Source organism: Ipomoea nil, unplaced genomic scaffold, assembly GCF_001879475.1.
Source record: "Ipomoea nil cultivar Tokyo-kokei standard unplaced genomic scaffold, Asagao_1.1 scaffold3147, whole genome shotgun sequence".
Classification (NCBI taxonomy): Eukaryota; Viridiplantae; Streptophyta; class Magnoliopsida; order Solanales; family Convolvulaceae; genus Ipomoea; species Ipomoea nil.
Genome location: NW_017619575.1, coordinates 809,443 through 827,871, shown reverse-complemented (window position 1 = coordinate 827,871; position 18,429 = coordinate 809,443). Strand labels below are relative to the sequence as shown.

Here is an 18,429-nt window from a genome sequence, read left to right as displayed (position 1 = left end):
AAAAATAGTATACTCTGTATAAAATCTTATACGAGCATCGCTTGACATTTGTATAGAAGTTTTGCATTGGATATTTGATTATATTTCAAAGCAATTCACATAATCATTTGGCATATTTTGCTATTAATCACCATTCACCAGTAGTTTCAACTTTCAATTACAAATTTCTTGAAATTCTGCCTTGCAAGGAAAAATGAACTAATCAAAAAAAAAAAAAAAAAAAAAAAAAAAAAAAAATTGCCGAACAAGGTCAAATTATTAAATAAATTCACATAAATAATACTAAGTAGAACAAGGTCAAATTATTAAATAAATTCACATAAATAATACTAAGTACTACAATACAAATACTAGTGCCCAACTGCTCATTTCGCACCCAAAAACGACAAATATTACACAGTTCAATACATATACGAGCGCTAATTTGGCACTCGAAAACGAATAAACTTACAGAAGTATGAGACCACATTATTACTACGTACTGTTTTTACGTTTGTCTACGAATGCGTAAACAAACAAACAACTTTGTTTTGCATGCGGCGACAGTTTAGTACGTTGACTCTATTTCTCCATTATGTTCTATGTAACGCAATGCCGTTACAGTAACACAATGCTATGTAAATAACCAAAGTTCTCTCTGAAACTTCAGAAAAGGGAATAATGGGGACCTTTGCCAATGCAGACTCACCGAATCCCGACTAGCCATGGCCGTGGGGATTGATGCTAGGGTAGAGTCCCAAGATATGCTCGGGCATGAAATCATGTCGCGTCAAGATTCCCACAATTGGTGGTCTCTGCAAAGAAAACGACGATGAAAATGTTAACAAGTTAGAACTGAGAAGCCACAAATGATGCTATCATAAAGGACAAAGGAGTTTTCAAATTCCTTTTAAGGACAGAAGATTATGTAGCAAAGTCGTGATGAGAGGCAAAAGAAAAGAAAAGAAAAGAAAAACGTTACCCCAAGTCGCTTTGGGACAACACACAAGTGTCTGAGACCAAGCTCTCGAAAGAGTATTGCAGCTTTTGCCAGAGACATCGTCTCCACTACAGTGTAAGGAGACGTATTTGTGATAGGATGGAGATCAACATACATCTCCATCTCCTCCTCCGTGATATTCAAATCATCAACTTTAAGCCCCTTTCCTAAACCCGGCTTTGCAAAATCAAATGCGTGAAACCTCGTCAAGATTTGTGAGCCCATCAACCCCTGCTGTTTGGAGAAATTCTTTCCATTCAGCAAAACGAGCAGATGTGACCTAAGAACAAGCCCATATAGCTCTGGTGATTCAGAGAAAGGTGGCTCATCAATCACCGGAAACCCATTGTGTCCAGTTATCTTTAAAGCATGAAAGATGTTGCCCACTTTCTCAATACCAGAAAAGGTTATTAGGGGTCCAGAGCAAACATCCCCAGCAACCAAATGCCTCATGTATGGTTCAGCATGAGCTTCCATGAAAGGCAAACCCTTCATCTTCACAATTTGGTCGTAGACCCCTTTGTTAAAACAATCAGCCACGGTTTTCGATATAAGCAGAACTAGCATCATGAGTGGGAGCATTAAGAGATCATTTGTGAGTTCGAGCAGTATGACACATAGTGACACGGTCATCCTCATCGTCCCACCAAGAAAGGAGGCAGCACCAAGCAGGGCAAAGAGACCCGCATCAAGGTTGGAGACAGAACCCAAGAAGTTCCCAACAAGACGCCCATATGAGGATCCAGCAAGGATGACAGGAATGAAGAGCCCAGATGGAACAGCAATTCCATAAGTAACAATCCCAAGGAAGTAAACCCCAACAAAAAACACAAATAGGGTAGAGAGTAGAAATTCACTCTCATCTCTTGAACTGAACAAATTACGTATGGCATCATCATTGGTGTTCAGAAAGAGGGAAGCAAGATCATTGTATTGCCCTGCTGGACACTGGAAATTCTTGAAGTTCCCAGATCGACCTTTGGTAGGGCATTCACTCTCCAACCCTGGAGGACAAGGTCTGCATGATGCCAACCAAGGAAGGCCAAACAAGCAACAAGAAGTCAAGATAGAAATGGTCATGACAAGCAACATCTTGAAACCTGGACCTCTTCTGCATAGCGTGAAAAAATCAACATAAGACCAAAAGGAACCATGAAAATCCACATTCTGTGAACTATGGCAAAGACAAAATTTTAACAAGTATGTCAAAGACATAATCACATTTTTAAGATGAAGTAACTTGGAAAAGAAAAGGGAATACAGCAACCTTATCATGCAACTAGGACACTGCTCACCTGCCACTCTATTGATGATGTTTTAAAACTCAAGTGAAATAGTTAATTACAACTTCATGTCAACAAGGGCAAAGAGAAAAATCCTTTAGTTACACTACAGAGAATGAGAGAAGCAGGGTACATGCTTCTAAAGAATCTTCACATCATGAAACTACCACAAGCAGAAATTATGCACCCACATGGAAAGTTAGTGTAGAACATTAAAATATTGCTAATAATTATGCTTGCTCAGTTGTAAAAGACCAGAACAAAACAAGGCAAGAAAATATATAATATGGCATCATAAGAAGCGACTAAAGGGCATACTCATTGATAATGCTGTAGATTCGAAGAACCTTGTCCACAAGATAGTTGTATAGGCTTCCCAAAACACCTCCAAGTATTCCAAGTAACATAACTGCCAGCATATCTATAGTGTTATAGTTAGGCACGGTTGAATGAATATCAAACATAATCAGGCCTCCTTGCCCAAATAGCCCACATTTCCCAGACCGACAAAATTGGATAAAAGTTCTGAGAACCACAGCCACTACAGCAGTTGTGAAAAAGGTCCTCCAAAGAAGTGCACTCCGCCACCTAAAATGAATAACTAAAAAGATAACTATCAAAACTTAAAGGGCGTGGGGCCGCACAACAAGATAACTTTGCTAAGAAACTCTAATTTTCAATTACATTTTGTGTTGGGCAACACTTTCATCAAACTAGATGCTAGAATATATTTACTCCATTCTATCATTAATTTCATATGCCCAACAAGTGGTGATGATTGACTGTTTGTCATCTGATTGGTTTTATGAAAGAGGAAGTAGTCAGAATAATAAATATAGCCCAAATTCAGAGGGAGAGAGAGAGACCATGAGGCAGCTTCTTCAAGGGCAAAAAGGACACCTCCAACTGGGGCACGGAAAGCACCTGCAACACCAGCTGCAGCTCCACAGGTGATCAAATCCCTACGGTCCCGGTCATTTTTGAAGAGTCTAAGCCATTTCCAAGTCAAACGATACTTGCGGGAACCTCCCTGTCCAAGTAAGTTTGCAATGCAAGCACCTGTATGAACCATGGGCCCTTCTTTTCCCACAACAAATCCAGCAGCAACACCAAAGATGGAACCAAAAATCTGCCAAGTTCAATGAATTACAATAATTTATTTGAGTCTTTGAAGCTATGAAATTGGCGTAGCAGCTTAACAATAAAACAAGTACTTACAAAGTAAGCAACAAATGTGTAATCTCATGAACCAAAACATTTTCATAGCAAAACTAAGTTACCAATTGCATCATGAGTAAGAGGGAATTGTCCAGCAAAGTTGCAATGTACAAATAAAAATCTAGTTCTTCTGCAAATAATAAGCATATACCTTCTTGAAAGTGAGAAGAAAAAAAAAAAAAAAAAACAGTGTGCTTATAGGAACCTAACAATATTGGAATGGTAGAATACACCAGCTTTTTAGGCAGTTTGAAGCTAAAGAAGAATAAAAATAAAGAAACAAAACTGATTTAGGTAATACAAGCTCTGAATCAGAAGTCACTCCCATAGAAGGCAAAGCTCCTTTGTTTGAACTAATAATTTTTTCCTTACTGTCAATGGTATTTGTTTTGCACCCTAATTCGTTTACACTGTCATCCATAGTGTCATTTTAAGCATACGGCTTAACTCAGATTTTTATATGCAGGTTTTTGTGCGTGAAAAATAAGGCAAACCTACCTTGACAAATAGGGTACTTGGAGCCAATATTGAATGAGCATCCACACCATTGAGATATGCTTTCACTTCAGGAATACCAGAGCCAGCAGCTGCAGGCGCAACAAATGCACATAGGAATCCAGCACAAATTGCGAGAATCAGATTGCAACCAGCCATTGCAGCAAATGCCTGAAAATACCTGCACTGAATTTAAAATCACTACCAAAGAATAAAAACAAATGAAATAACTAGATCTTGTTATGGCGTTACACTGAAATAAACATATAAAGCTAACATATTTTGTAACCAATAAAGACTTTGTGAGCTCAGACTCTGCTGGGAATTGTGCATATGAATGAATCCAATGTAGTGTCACTTCCTTCATGGAGCCAGTAAAATGCCAAATTATGGTGTGGCAGGTAAAGCACACTAGTCAAAAGATCCTTAATAGGCTTATAAAGCATCTTCAACATAACATCAACCAAACAGCTTGTAGCTCAAAAAGACAATTGACACACATAATAATAGTTGCAAATGAAATTAAAGCATGAAAATTTTCATAAATTAAGATTTAATGGAACAGAGCTTACTCTCCCTTGAGCATTAAGTTGTTACTAAGTAGAAGTTTGAAACCAGCAATATTCTCCACTGCAAGGTTATTAAAAAGGGCTACAATCCCTGTAACCAATCCAATGAGAAATGCAAGCGTCCATTTGAGAAATATGTATTGGAATATCTGAACCTTCTTCCTTGACCTCCAATCCTGTTTAATTAGGTCATTTTCAAGAATCCTGCACATTAAATAACAAGGGAGTGAAATTGGAATTTAACTGCTAGATACCCCACTGCAGATAATAGCAATGTATAGAAAGTGGCATGATTGCATCCTTGCACATAAGTTCCATGTATACTCCATCCATACCCAATACAATAAGTTCGTACATTACATTAAAGCTTTTGCACGCAAGCCAATATCAGTCAAAAGCCCAATTCGGCAAATAGATCTAAGCTGACCCGTACACCATGTGATCCGTAACTCCCAAAAAAAAAAAAAAAAAAAAAAAAAAAAGTAATAGCAAAACAACCGAAAACACAATAATTGAAAAGAGAAAAGCATAATGAGAAAAATCAAAATGATCCAACTGTGCTAACTAATTATACTTGTACCCAAATCCTAATCCGTAGGCATAACTTTCATCTTCCTCCCAATAATACAAAAGTGTCCGATTCCTTATTCCAAAAACTCTAATACTAGGGAGAAATGACTCGTTTAACAGTCAAATAGAGACAAAATTCAATTTCAAAAATAACACTGAGAAATTGAGGGAAAAAAAAACAGTTAGCACTTTCTGGATTTTACAAATATAAAGTAGTTAAAGTGAGAAACACAATAGCATATCAACACCGAACAGAACATACTCGTAATCGAGGCTTTCGATGGGGCAAACGTTGGCTCCAATAATGGCAATCTGCGATGTGTTATTGACTCTGCTCTTGGAAAGAAGCAAAGGCTCCCTGATTTGCCCCGACGCCCACTCATCGTGACTCTCCGCCCCGTCATCGTGCCGTTCCCGCTCCCAATTACCAGCTCCGTTCCTCTCCGCCGCATTCTCTATATCTACCTCCTCCTTATCCATACAAAACTCCGCCGGCGTACGTAAGCTTCCGAATCTCACTGTTCACGAGCAAATCAGGCTCTAGGTTTCAGATAGAGCCGTTCAGATGCAATTCTCATCTGAATAAGGAAACGGTAATTTTTCCTTTTTCTGTTAAAGCATGAGTAGAGGGAAGGAAGTTGGAGCGTTGCGTGATCATGTATAATAGGAGAGAGAGATTGGAGAAGAAGCTTAAAATGTCGTTTAAAGTTCATGCCCATTGATCCTTTGGTCTATTTTGCCCCTCACTTTGACCGAAACTTTATCAACACTTATATCAATCACAAACGGACAAACCCCATATATTGAGGCAATCTAAGGGTGCTACACTGCTAGGTAAACATCATGATTCTTCAGTAAATTTTACTTTTAATCCATGGGATATGTTATTAGTTATTAATAAAAATTTAATTTATTAAATTCATTTTGTAAAAATATTAATAATATTTGTAAAACAATGGGTTACTATTAGTTACTCCATATTTGTTAAATTTCAAATGCTCTCATTGCATATTTACATCATATATATTTTTTACATATATAATTTAGTATTTGTATTAGGAGAAAAGTGTTAAATCATCTCACCTTAAACCAGTATTGATTGACCAGGATACTGGTTCACGGAACCATTCAATTATGTCTGATTTTTTTTTTTTGCCTACGGACGTGGCTCTTATTTTGAAGATACCTATTTCTCCAAACTAGGATACTTGGTATTGACATGGAGATCCTAAAAGGTTACTATTCTGTTAAAAGTGGCTACAGATTTATTGTTGGAATTATGTTGATTATGAGGGCAATTTTGATAAGTGACCCTCCATATGGAAACTTAAAATTCCCTAAATGAAAAACTTTTATATGGAGAGCCTTAAGTGATATTCTTCCCACTACCAAGAACTTGCTTATAAAGAGAGGGGAGGTTGATCATACTTGTGCTATGTGTGGTATTACTCATGAGGATACTATGCATTCTTTAGTATTGTGTGATTTTGCAAGTTCCATATGGCGTGAATCCCACCTTCCAATTCTCAATATTGTGACAAATATTTTTCATTCTTGATTTGGTGAAGTACGCTATGAATATTCTAGACACTAATGAAATCATGTTCACAGCTGCTATTCTATATTATATTGTGAGAGCAAGAAATGGTGCGGTTTGGGATGCTTACCTTCCGACGCCGAAGAAACTCTTGGCGACCGCCACTGCCGCCATGCACGCTTGGCGCCGGGTGCATCCGGGCAGCAGCCACCAGCCGTCCACTGCCGAGGCTGTCGCAACCCACTCTGCCAACCCGGATCATGCAACTGCACTACTGTCGCGCACATATCAATTCGACGCCGGATTTCACCCTGCGACAAACAAAGCCTCGGTTGGAGCGGTGATTCTCGACGAGAATGGGGGTTATGTTGCGGCCTTCAACGCCAATCTCCATGATTGTTTCTCTCCGTTAATGGCCGAGGCATTCGCATGCAAGGAAGTCTTGTCCTAGCTGAGGGATCGCAGGGAACGGTCTATAGAGCTTCTCACGGATTGCCTAACTCTTCAGCATTATCTGTCTTCCACCAGTGTTCCAGTTCGTTCGTACGTCGGCTATGCCGTTGATAGTTGCAGATCTGTTATTTCTTATTCCGATTATTGTTTAATCAAGTTTATTCCTAGATCGAATAATTTACTAGCTCATACTTTAGCTTCTATAGCATTTGGTCAGTCTACAGCTATGTATTGAGATGATATCCCTCCTGACTCTATTTCAGCTTATATCTCTAATATATACTGATTTGATTGCTTTCAAAAAATCTAACCTTAAACCAAGTTAAATAATACTAATTGTCCAAATTTCTAATGTTAAATAGTTTAATTGCACAACTATTCTCTTCAGTGATTTAATTGTACAAATTGTAAAAGTTTGGTAGCATCCTCAATGTTTTCTCCTTTTTATTACTATGAAACTAATTTGTATTTGATCCAATTACACTAGAGTTTATCATATACATGTATAATAGTATATTCTTCATATTTTTATATATATATAAAGAATTGTTGCAACGAATGATATACAATTGAGGACAAGTACATACTAACAATAAATCAAATTTACTAACTTTAGAAAAAATAAATTAATACCTAAAATAAAAGTTTTACAGTCCTTTTTCCTTTATAGTATAGAAAAAAAGAAAAAAAGAAAAAAAAGTTACAAGAAACCTACACTGTCCTGTTAGAAGATAATAACTAATGTTATTTGGTGACAAAGTTTGAAACATGAAGGCCAAAGTACAAATTAAATGTTCAAAGTGAATCATCTTCTACCAAGTATAATATTTTAAAAACTTTTAATAATCAAAATATGATCGAATATGTTCAAAATGAGTAGTCGAGTTGGTGGAAATATGGTTCTCTTATCAAAAGGTCACAATTTTTTATTTTTTTTTTTGGTTTTTGTTGAAGAGGGAAACACAATCACTACTCAAGAGAGTGCATTATGGGGTAATCCCGCCTTGTAATCCTACCGGACAAATTATCACAATAAGGTAAACTAACCTAGATTATTCATAATTGACCGTCTTAAATCAAGAAGCTAGCCAATAGGCCGCTTTCATTGGGAGACGAATTTGAAAACTTGTGGTTACCAATCCACCAACCTGACCAACTTAGATTTGATTGTCTCCGAGTTTAATTTTTGTCAAAATACTATAAGTTGAGTACTTGAGTCCGTCGATCACATACACAAAGTCATAGAATACTTTTTTGGGATTATAAAATAATAAAAGTGGTTATATCACGAGGTGTCCTGAGTAGATTTTATCAATTGATTACTCTACCAGCATTAGATTTTCAATCAATAATATAACTGATAAAAATTACAAATATATTTCATTACTTTTTATTTTTAGTAATTAGCATTTTTACCGTTTGTAAAATTTTCCAATTATATGTATTGGTAGGTATATGATTTGCTTTCCAAACTAAAACAATAATCATTTTTTTTAAAAGGAAAATGTTATTTTTCATTACTAAAATCATTACATCAAGTTTACCACATATTACGTAGAATTGATTTTTTTTTTTTTTAAAAAGGAACAAATGTATTTTCATTAATTACTTGCAAATTGGTCAGTGTTACCATAAATGAATAAACAGTTCACACAATAATCATTTTTTTTTAAAAAAAAATATCCAATAAAATAATGATACGTTACGAAATAGATATTATTTGTAATAATTTTTTTAGAGTAATGTAACTTTATTACAAGGAAAAAGGTGTCCAACACTATCTCACTCAACCCCGTCCTACAAAGTATTCCTAGTATTGTTTATCTTTCTTTTGTAGTTTGTAATCTATTACACAAAAGTGAAGTTTACCCAGTGTACACACTCGAATAGTGGTTGCGCAGATTTTCCTCTATCACTAAAGAAATGTTAGAAAAATATTTTTGTGGATTAATATTTTTTTAAGTACTACTGACTAGGTTACAATATAATATATGTTCATAATATTTTGTTTTCTTTATATTATCAATCCAATTAATTGTTTTCAAAAAAAAAATCCAATTAATTAATATGCAATTATTGCACTAAAAACAGACCTCATGAAGAGAGAGATTTTAAAATTTTCCCAAAATGTACGTTATACTCCGTTAGTCCGTTTCAATTTGTATATGGTGTGTTTGTATCTATAATTGCAAATTGGCACACCACAAATAGTAAATACAATGAATGCAACCCCACACTTGTTTGTCGCTATCGGTATCGTCAATAAATAAAGCATTTATTATATAGCATAAATGATTATTGAATATTGATGCCTTGGCTATAACACCATAAAAATAATGGTCCAATATATAATTTCCAGAAAGTAAAGGCATGCATGTGGTGTAAACGGGGAACTTGTCATTCTTTTTTCTTTTTTTTTTTTTTCAGAAAAAAATAAATAAAAGAATTGTATTCAAAATTTTAATATTTTCAAATAAAATAAAATATTAAAAACTCTCTATTTTGTATTTACAAACTTGAAAAATATTTCAAATTTAATTTTCAAATTAAAAATGCAGATAAACAATAGCACTTTTATTTTATTTTTTTCCTTTAAAGGGTCGATATATTTTATTTTCCTCCAAAGAAAAAAGTAGCGTAAACTACACCTCCTAGCAAGTGAATAATTAAATTTAACCATCTAATAATTATTAGAAAAAAAAACCATTAAACCCGTTAAATTGGTAAAAAGTGATTAATTGGACAAGTAGAGAATATTTAAAAAAAAAAAAAAAGAAGTTAAAATAAACGTTGTCATATATAAACATGTGTTTGGTATTACGGTTTTTTAGTAATACTTCATATAATAATGTGTTATACCTAGCTGTATAGAAATAATTTTAAATAGTATATGACACAATCATATATTTTGTATCATGTATTTCTTGATATACTTATAATTTTACTTTTTCACTTTATTATTTATGGATAAAATCAACTCTTATTCGTTTATTTTCTTGAATGGGTTCTATTAATTTTTAAAAGTATTTTTGTGTGTTTAATAATATTTTAATTTAATTTTTTAATATATAAAATTTATTTATAACACTAAATTAAATATTACAAATGTTTAATTATAAATAATTGACGACTCAAATTTAGATAATCGAACCATGCATATAAAATGAGACAGATGGAATAGCTAGTATTATAATGGTGTGACATTGTCATGTGTCGTACCTGGTAGTATTAAAATGGTTTTCAATAATGCAAAGTTGAATGTAGAGTTGTATCATTTTTATTTGTGACGAGGAAAAGTCGTAGTCACTATTCGAGGGTGCGTACTAGAAAAATTTTGATCGATCATGTTACATGTATACTTGAAAATTGAAATGATATTCAATGAACCAATGGTACCATGTACCATCTGCAAATTATTTGTACTCCTTTCATCGCATTTTATGTGTCTAATTTGATTAATGGACTAACCCCCAAATTATTTACAATTCGATTTTCTTAATATTTAATATAATTTTAATATATAACATTTATATATTGAAAAATTACATTAAAAGTTATTAATCACAAAAAGATAAGTTTAAAAATTATTAAAATATAATAATAGGATAAGCAAAGAAAAATAAGTTACCAAAAATCTTGTAGTCAAACGGCATGAAGTGATTCTTTTAAATGACAAATTATGGGTTCGAGTAGAAAGCTACTTGTAACAAGGTCAATAGTACTCACAAAAATAAGTTGATTTGATTAGTAAATACGGAGTAGTAAATAAAATAGGAAAAATAGTACAAGAAATAATATACTGTGAAATGAGATATTTTGAATCAGAGTGTAGTGACTACCGACAATACAAAATAAAACAAAAAGGAAAAAAACAAATTAAATGTAACGTAGTACAAAAATTACGAACACGAGCTTTATTCGTGGATTAATAAATCTAGGGCAAAGTGTATATTATATGAATTTTATTCTAATCTTATTTATGTACTCGAACATGGCGTTTGGTTGAAGGGAATTTAAATTCACTTTCCACTTAATTCTCACATAATTTCAAAGGCCACAAAATTTCTTTGTTTGGTTGAAAGGAAATTGCAATTCCATGGAATTGCAATTTCTTCATTTTCATGGAATTAAAATTTCATGTCCCTCCTGGAATTTTAATTCTTGGAATTTGAGGAAGAAAAAAAGATAGTGATGAGTCAAAATTACCCCTTCCTTTTTTAACCTAAAATTAATGCCTAACAACAACAATTGACATTTTTGACTTTATATTACTTATTCCCTTTCAATTCCCATATATACCAAGCATTGGAATTGAAATTCTCAATAATTCTATTCCTGTAAACCAAACACTGAAATTTAAATTCTCGCTTTATTCCCAATAATTCATCTCCCATTGAATTGTAATTCTTTTCCCACATAATTCCCCCTCTCCAACTAAACGCCCTGTAAATCTATAATTGATTAATAGATTAATTATAATAGTGTTGATGATCTTCGATCTTATTGTTGCATTAACAATCCACTTATAAATCGTCCCATGCCGATGAATTTCAACTCTTCAAGTACTAAAGTTAGTATGATTTCAATAGTAATTGGAACAATTTACTATTGAAATTACCTTTAAGCACATGTTTAACCGTGTCACGTACTTGTGATTAGATCGAACTTTCCAATTATTATAATTTTGAGATAAGGATCAAATAGATCATTCAAGTATAGACAAAAATGCAATTAAACTCTTAAACTAAAAAAATAAATAAATCCAATTAGATATCTTAACTCCTCATTTTTATGCAATGTAGTCCATAATTTTTAAAATTTATGTAATTAGATTAATTTGCAGGTGAACTCCGCTCACTATCAGCCATGGTTGCAAAAATCGCGCCTAGGCGTTAGGCGGCTGCCGGCTGCCGCGAGGAAGGCCGGAATCGGCCTCCTCCGCGGCCGGCCGGCCGGTTCGACCGTTTATTTTAATTAATTTTTTTTTTTTTTGCGTTTTAAAGTGTTAAAAGTTCGGGAAGGCATAACTTTTGACTCGGTTGTTCGTTTTGGACAATTTTTTTTTCAAATTGTGTATTTTTTCGAGATTTACACCGCAAAAAGCCAAAGGCGGTTTGGCCCTCTAATTTCTCCAAAAAAATATTTCTTTTGCTCTTAATTTTAATTTTTTATGTATTTAAATGGTTTCAACAATATTCAAAACGATTTTACAACCACTTATGTAAATAATTTGTAAGAAAAAACTAGAGGAACCTTATGTTTTATTAGTGAATTTCACAATTTTTAATTTTTTAAAAAAATTATTTAAAAAATAATAATAAATAAAAATAATCAGCGCCTAGACGTTAGGCGTCCCCTCGACACTTAGAGGCTGCCTAACGTGTTTTGCAATCTTGCTCTATCAGCTCAATCTCCGTAGCAAAATTTGCCAAAATAATGGACCACGACAATCTCGTTATAACAACTTTTAACCGTTTTAGTCACATTATTCTACTATGGGTAGCGGGCCCCAATGCACCCCAAGTACGAGAATCAAGATCATTTGCAAGTATTAGCTGTTTCCACTCTCCAAACCATCAGATCATCTACCGTAGTAAACGTTGTACCTGCAGATCCATGAAGCAATTATTGAGCCATAATTATAACACAGTTAACGTTATAACAAAATTGTTAAATGCTTGTCTCACGCCACCTTCTGCGGCACGAGGGGCCTGTTTTGCCCCACGAGGCCACAACATATACGCCAGCCACACCAGGGAATATAAATAGATAAAGCAACGCACATATTAGTGGGCAAATTATATGGTGTAGTCCAATATACAGAATTTGATTTCATAATGCACATAATTCATTTCATAATATACATACACATAAACACGATATAATGAACATGAATTAACACAGAATTCATGTTCATTATATCGTGTTTATTGTATGTGTATTATAAACACAAATTCTGTGCATTATGAACATAAATTGTGTATTGGACCAGGGTCCACAATATAACGATTGATATTAGCGTTGCTAGGTATTCTATATTTGATATATGTTTACATATTTATCTTTATATCTTTATATATAAATAAATAATAATACATGCAGCATAATATGAGTACCAAAAAGGTTGTTTCGGTTGTAAGTCAAATTTGTAAGTTTATAATTACGAAGTTAACAATCTAACTAATTTAGTTAGAGTACACTTGTCCTCAAAAAATTATTTTTTCAAATGTTTGACTAAAATCGTGACATTGCACAAATGAAATGATATAAGTCCGATGTGGTTTAATTAAGAGAATACGCAATAGGTTGCGTACTGAGCCAATATTTCGTAACTAAGTAGTGCCCGTCATGACAACATTTCTAAACATAAATTATTGTAATAAAATAATAAAATAGTATGGGAAATTCCTTAACCACATAAAGGCACCAATTATAGGACACCATGACCATTATTATCTAATTAATTACATTATCAGATCACCCCCCTCAATTAAATCCCATTTGACTCTGTTCATTGCTTATCCCAAACGAAAGTGTTTTGATTACATCATATTATATATCAAAATCCAAAAACTAATAACAGTGAATGATAGTTGATCAATTATATTCATTTTTTCGTTACATTTTTTTTATACATTATCTTATAAGAGTTGTATTATATAAATATTTGAACAAAAATATCATTACTGATATAATTTCTGATCTATTATATTTTCCCATTATTTTTTTGGATTAGATGGAGAAAGACTCGTAACTTAATGTACAGTTATTGAGACTCTCATTTTGTTCACGATAGATGTGAGCCACCTCATTTTGTTCACGATAAATGTGCTTGATCACCACTTCCCAGTCCTTACTAAGCAAATCTCAACAACTAGAAATGGTGTTTCTGAGGGACCAAGGGATTGAACCGAGTTGTTTAGCCAATCCACTATCTCTTCTAATTCATTTGGACCTCAACCTTCCAATCCTTAATAAGCAAATCTCAGCAACTAGAAATGGTGTTTCTGAGGGACCAGGGGATTGAACCGAGTTTAAACAATCCACTACCTCTTCTAATTCATTTGGACCTCAACCTTTTTAGTGCATCTTTCCCCATTATTATTAATTACCATGCACATGCATCAGCGAACAACAGACGCCTAAAGTGATGACTTTTAGCGTCTGGTTCATAGGCATCTTGTTGTACGACAGACGCCTATTGCCTTCTATAACATACGCTAATGAACTGTTTTGTACTAGTGTTATTATTATTATTATTATTATTATTATTATTATTATTATTATTATTATTATTATTATTATTATTATTATTATTATTATTATACAATACTATAAAGATCTAACATCTTTAAAAAAAAAAAAAAAAACTTATAAAATGAACCAATGTTATTACCTATTATTGATGTCTATTTTTATTCTTATTGAGTTGTGTACATTTCGCTACAAATATCATACTATTATTTTTATTGGATAAAATTATCTTACATCTTTAAACTTAATATAAACTAAATATTACCATAATTATATATATATTTAATCATTTACCATACTTAAAATTTCTACTTTAACGATAAGTTCACGACAAAACCTAATAAACAATTATTTACTACATGCCTATACTCTCTCTCAAGAGGATAAGGTTGGTAATAAGTTAAACAACTTAAAGACATGTGACAAATACTCAAATTAGCCATATAAAATATGGGTCACACATAGCACCTTCTACTTTTGGTGTAAGGGTTTAAAACACTCACATTTTAATTTACTACGCCCTTAATCATGTAGTGCAACGACTCAAATAAACCTAAATTAAAGAATGTGTAATTTTCGTGTTAACTAAGAACGGGTAACAATATCTTGTAAATAAAATTTTAGGTTAAGGTATACAAGTTCATTGGTGAGTATTAGAATTAGAAGTCTGTCGCTTCTTTCTACTCTAACGATTTTATAAAATCTCAAACAAATAATAGCAAAGTCATGAACAATCATTAATATTAAACAACTAGAGACATATTGTATAATTTGTTACAATAATAACTGTTGTTAACATCTTTTTGGATTTCAGAAATATCGATTGTATCGAGAATGGATGGCCGATTAGGCCTTTTGAAGTCATGCTCACTCTTCGTGTAAGCCTTATCTCCTAAGATGCTAATAAATTTCGATCATGGATTGAAGGTTAATTTGAAACGTAAAAATTTATTGATAATATATAGGGTAAAAGTTTTAGATTTGAGACTAAACCTAAGCTTGAAGTTGGGGAACAATATGTCCCTTTTTTTTTTTTTTCAAACTAATTATTTTTTGGATGAGTTTAATAATTAGTTTTTAACTTATCGATAGATGTTCAATAAAAAATTTCAAATCAAAGACATAATCGGCCCTCGCCCTTCCCTACAATGAAATACAGTCATTCATTCATCATAAATCCGATCCCTTGTTTCCATTATTACCCACCATGAATTAAATATGAATTATTGAATGGCTGTTGTATCTTGATATATGTTGAATCATATACATCCCAAAAAAAAGGGAAATTAATATGTGAACTCTGAATCTGGATCTAAAAATACACCATTTATATATTGAATGTTCATAATTTTATATACTAAATATTTACAATTTACATAATGTTTATAATTTAAATTGTAAATATTTAATATATAAATTGTGTATTTAAATCCTAATTTTCCTGGACCTAAGTCCATGGCATCACTATTGGAAAAAAAAAAAAAAGAAGTTGAATGGTCAAAACGTAGTTGTGAGGCAGGCCGCCAGGTGGGTTAGGCATAAAAGGGCCCACCCCATATAGCTTAGCTCTCAAAGAAGGCGAAAAGGCGATCGTCTTTATTCTCACGGGCACCCCGTTTCGCTATCTGAAAACGCAAGAACCATCTGAATTATTGCTACGTGGCGCACGGATGGAGGAAACGTAAATATGACTGACTGAAAAAGCAGATTTTGACTTTGTTAATTGTTAGAGCATCCACATTGGTTGGAAAGAATGGGGAGATAATGTAAGAGTGATTAGGAAAGAGAGTGTGGGAGAGGAGAGAAAAAAAAAAAAAGAAAAAAACAAAACAAAAAAAAATTAAAAAAAAAAGAAAGTATTCAGACGCGTCAGGCGCGCCGACTGGCGCGCCTGACGCGCCTCCGGGCGCGTGCACTGCACGCGCACAGCCTTGCTTCTTCTTCTTTCTCTTTTTTTTTTTTTTTTTTTTTTTTTTTTTTTCTGACAATCTCCCTGCAGGGAGATTATTTCTCAATTATCCCATGTCCACACTAGCTATTATCTCAATAAGGGAAGAATTAATGCTGAATTATCTCAACAATATCCACAAGTGTGGATGCTCTTAGGCTTTTTTTTTTTTTTTTTTTTTTTTTTTTTTTTTTAAATAGTCTAGAAACTTCCTGCTCATATGATAAATGCTTTAAATAGTTAGTCAATTTATTGAAGGTTCACAACTGATATAAATTAGAAAATTATAAGGTGTGAATATGCACGGCTATCTTTTATGTTGAGTACAATTAAAAATTAAAGACTTTGTATAATAAGTATTAGTGTCAATCAACATTGTAAACTCTACTAAAACACAAATAGTTCATACTATCTTCACTGAGACTCAAACGACTTTTCATAGAAAAAGTCATTTCATGTTACAAGATCAAAAGGTTATTAACATGAAATTAGTTATATTTACTTCATGATAATTGATAAATTATAAATGTCAGCATATTTTTATCGAATTTATTGTTGGATTAGCGAATTCGGGAAAATAAATATAATTTCTTAATATTGTTGGTTTAATGCATTCATCACTTAGCCTAACGTAATCAAAATCAAAATTTCTAAATAAAAAATCAAAGTCAGATTCCATGCTTCAAGACGGCAACATACGAAACTCTGCCAACCAACGATTTTTGTGAAGCAACATTATTAAATATGTGGAAAAGTTTTATTACATATATTTTCAAATTCTACTCTCTTCTTTTATTTTTTGATGTGACAAACAACGATATACTATTTTTATAATGTGGATTCCAAAAAAAATGTTTACTTCAAAATTTTGAAAATGGGAATAAAATTTAGAAGTACACATATACTAGTTTTCTAAGGAGAACTCACAATAGTAATAAATAAATCTAATAAATAAATAAGCTCGGTTACTTTTTTAAATGGATGATCTAATATAAAAAAACGTTAATAGTCAATGTGATTTTTGCAAAATTAAATATTTAATCTATTATGTACTTAACATATAAACAAATTGTCAAGTACATTGTGTTCAATTGACACTTTTGTGACTTTCCTTGAAGGAAGATCACAGAATCAAACTCTTATATTAAATAGATAGTACACTATAATAGAATTGATAGTACTAAAAAAACATATAAACAAATTAAATATTAAATTTGTGAATTGATTGGAATTAAATATTAAAACCGTATTTCCATATAACAACAACAACAACAACAACAACAACAACAACAACAACAACAACAACAACAACAACAACAACAATAATAATAATAATAATAATAATAATAATAATAATAATAATAATAATAATAATAATAATAATAATAATAATAATAATAATAATAATAATAATAATACTGTGTTTGGTGTACATAACGAGTATTGAACAAAAAATATTAATATTACCCAGTATTTCATAAGGAATAAAATAAAAATTATGTCATTATTTGATTTGAAAAAAAAAAAAAAAATCAAGAGAGAACGTTTGTGAATTGCGAGGAAAAAAAATGCAAAAGTGATGTTATAGTTTGCAAGTGGGCTACAAAAAAAGTCTGAAGATTTAAAGTGAAATAGTAGCCCAAAATTCACAATTGCGCTGGATGGGCTTCAATGTAAGCTTCCGATCATTATTACATGGACCTTGGTCCACACAATTGTATGAACTATAAATAAAAAGTACATTTTAAATGTATAAATGGTACATTATTTATGTATGTAAGGTATATTTTTTTAAAATATATTTTTAATATATTAAGAGTACAATATTTTATATAATGTACCTTCAGTACAAAAATAATGTATTTCCAATATATTAAAAATATACTTGATATTCATAATTCACACAACTATATGGATCATGGTCCACATAATAATTTTTCGTAAACTTCTGTTATATTTTTGAAACCAATAAAAGACTTTATATTAGTTTGGTGCCCACTTGGCCACTTCGTGTAGCATGTCAGATACAAATTTATTTTTAATATGTTGCAAATTTAATAACTACATCTACTATACTAATAAGAGCCCAAGAGAGTTAGGTCTATAATGGGTATAAAAAATGG

At 32.3% G+C, this 18,429-nt stretch overlaps 1 protein-coding gene and 1 long non-coding RNA gene across 4 annotated transcripts; one reads left to right on the top strand and one right to left on the bottom strand.

Moving 5' to 3' along the window:
- LOC109167171 lies at window positions 1-438 on the top strand. The gene is made up of 2 exons (XR_002051801.1): window positions 1-249; window positions 297-438. It is a non-coding gene; the product is annotated as an uncharacterized LOC109167171 (long non-coding RNA).
- On the bottom strand, window positions 287-5,819 carry LOC109167168 (chloride channel protein CLC-c). 3 transcript variants are annotated; one of them, XM_019316126.1, is made up of 7 exons: window positions 5,377-5,819; window positions 4,548-4,748; window positions 3,979-4,161; window positions 3,129-3,391; window positions 2,581-2,850; window positions 962-2,090; window positions 287-794 (listed from the first exon to the last, which is right to left on the bottom strand). In XM_019316126.1, exons 3-7 carry the CDS (start codon window positions 4,132-4,134, stop codon window positions 699-701), a joined length of 1,914 nt encoding a protein of 637 aa, XP_019171671.1. In that variant the 5' UTR covers window positions 4,135-4,161; window positions 4,548-4,748; window positions 5,377-5,819; the 3' UTR covers window positions 287-698. The 3 variants fall into 3 exon arrangements, with proteins under 3 accessions (XP_019171671.1, XP_019171670.1, XP_019171672.1); XM_019316125.1 differs by having other exon boundaries at window positions 3,979-4,156; XM_019316127.1 differs by lacking the exon at window positions 5,377-5,819 and having other exon boundaries at window positions 3,979-4,146; window positions 4,548-4,625.
- Between the last annotated feature and the right edge of the window lie 12,610 nt (window positions 5,820-18,429).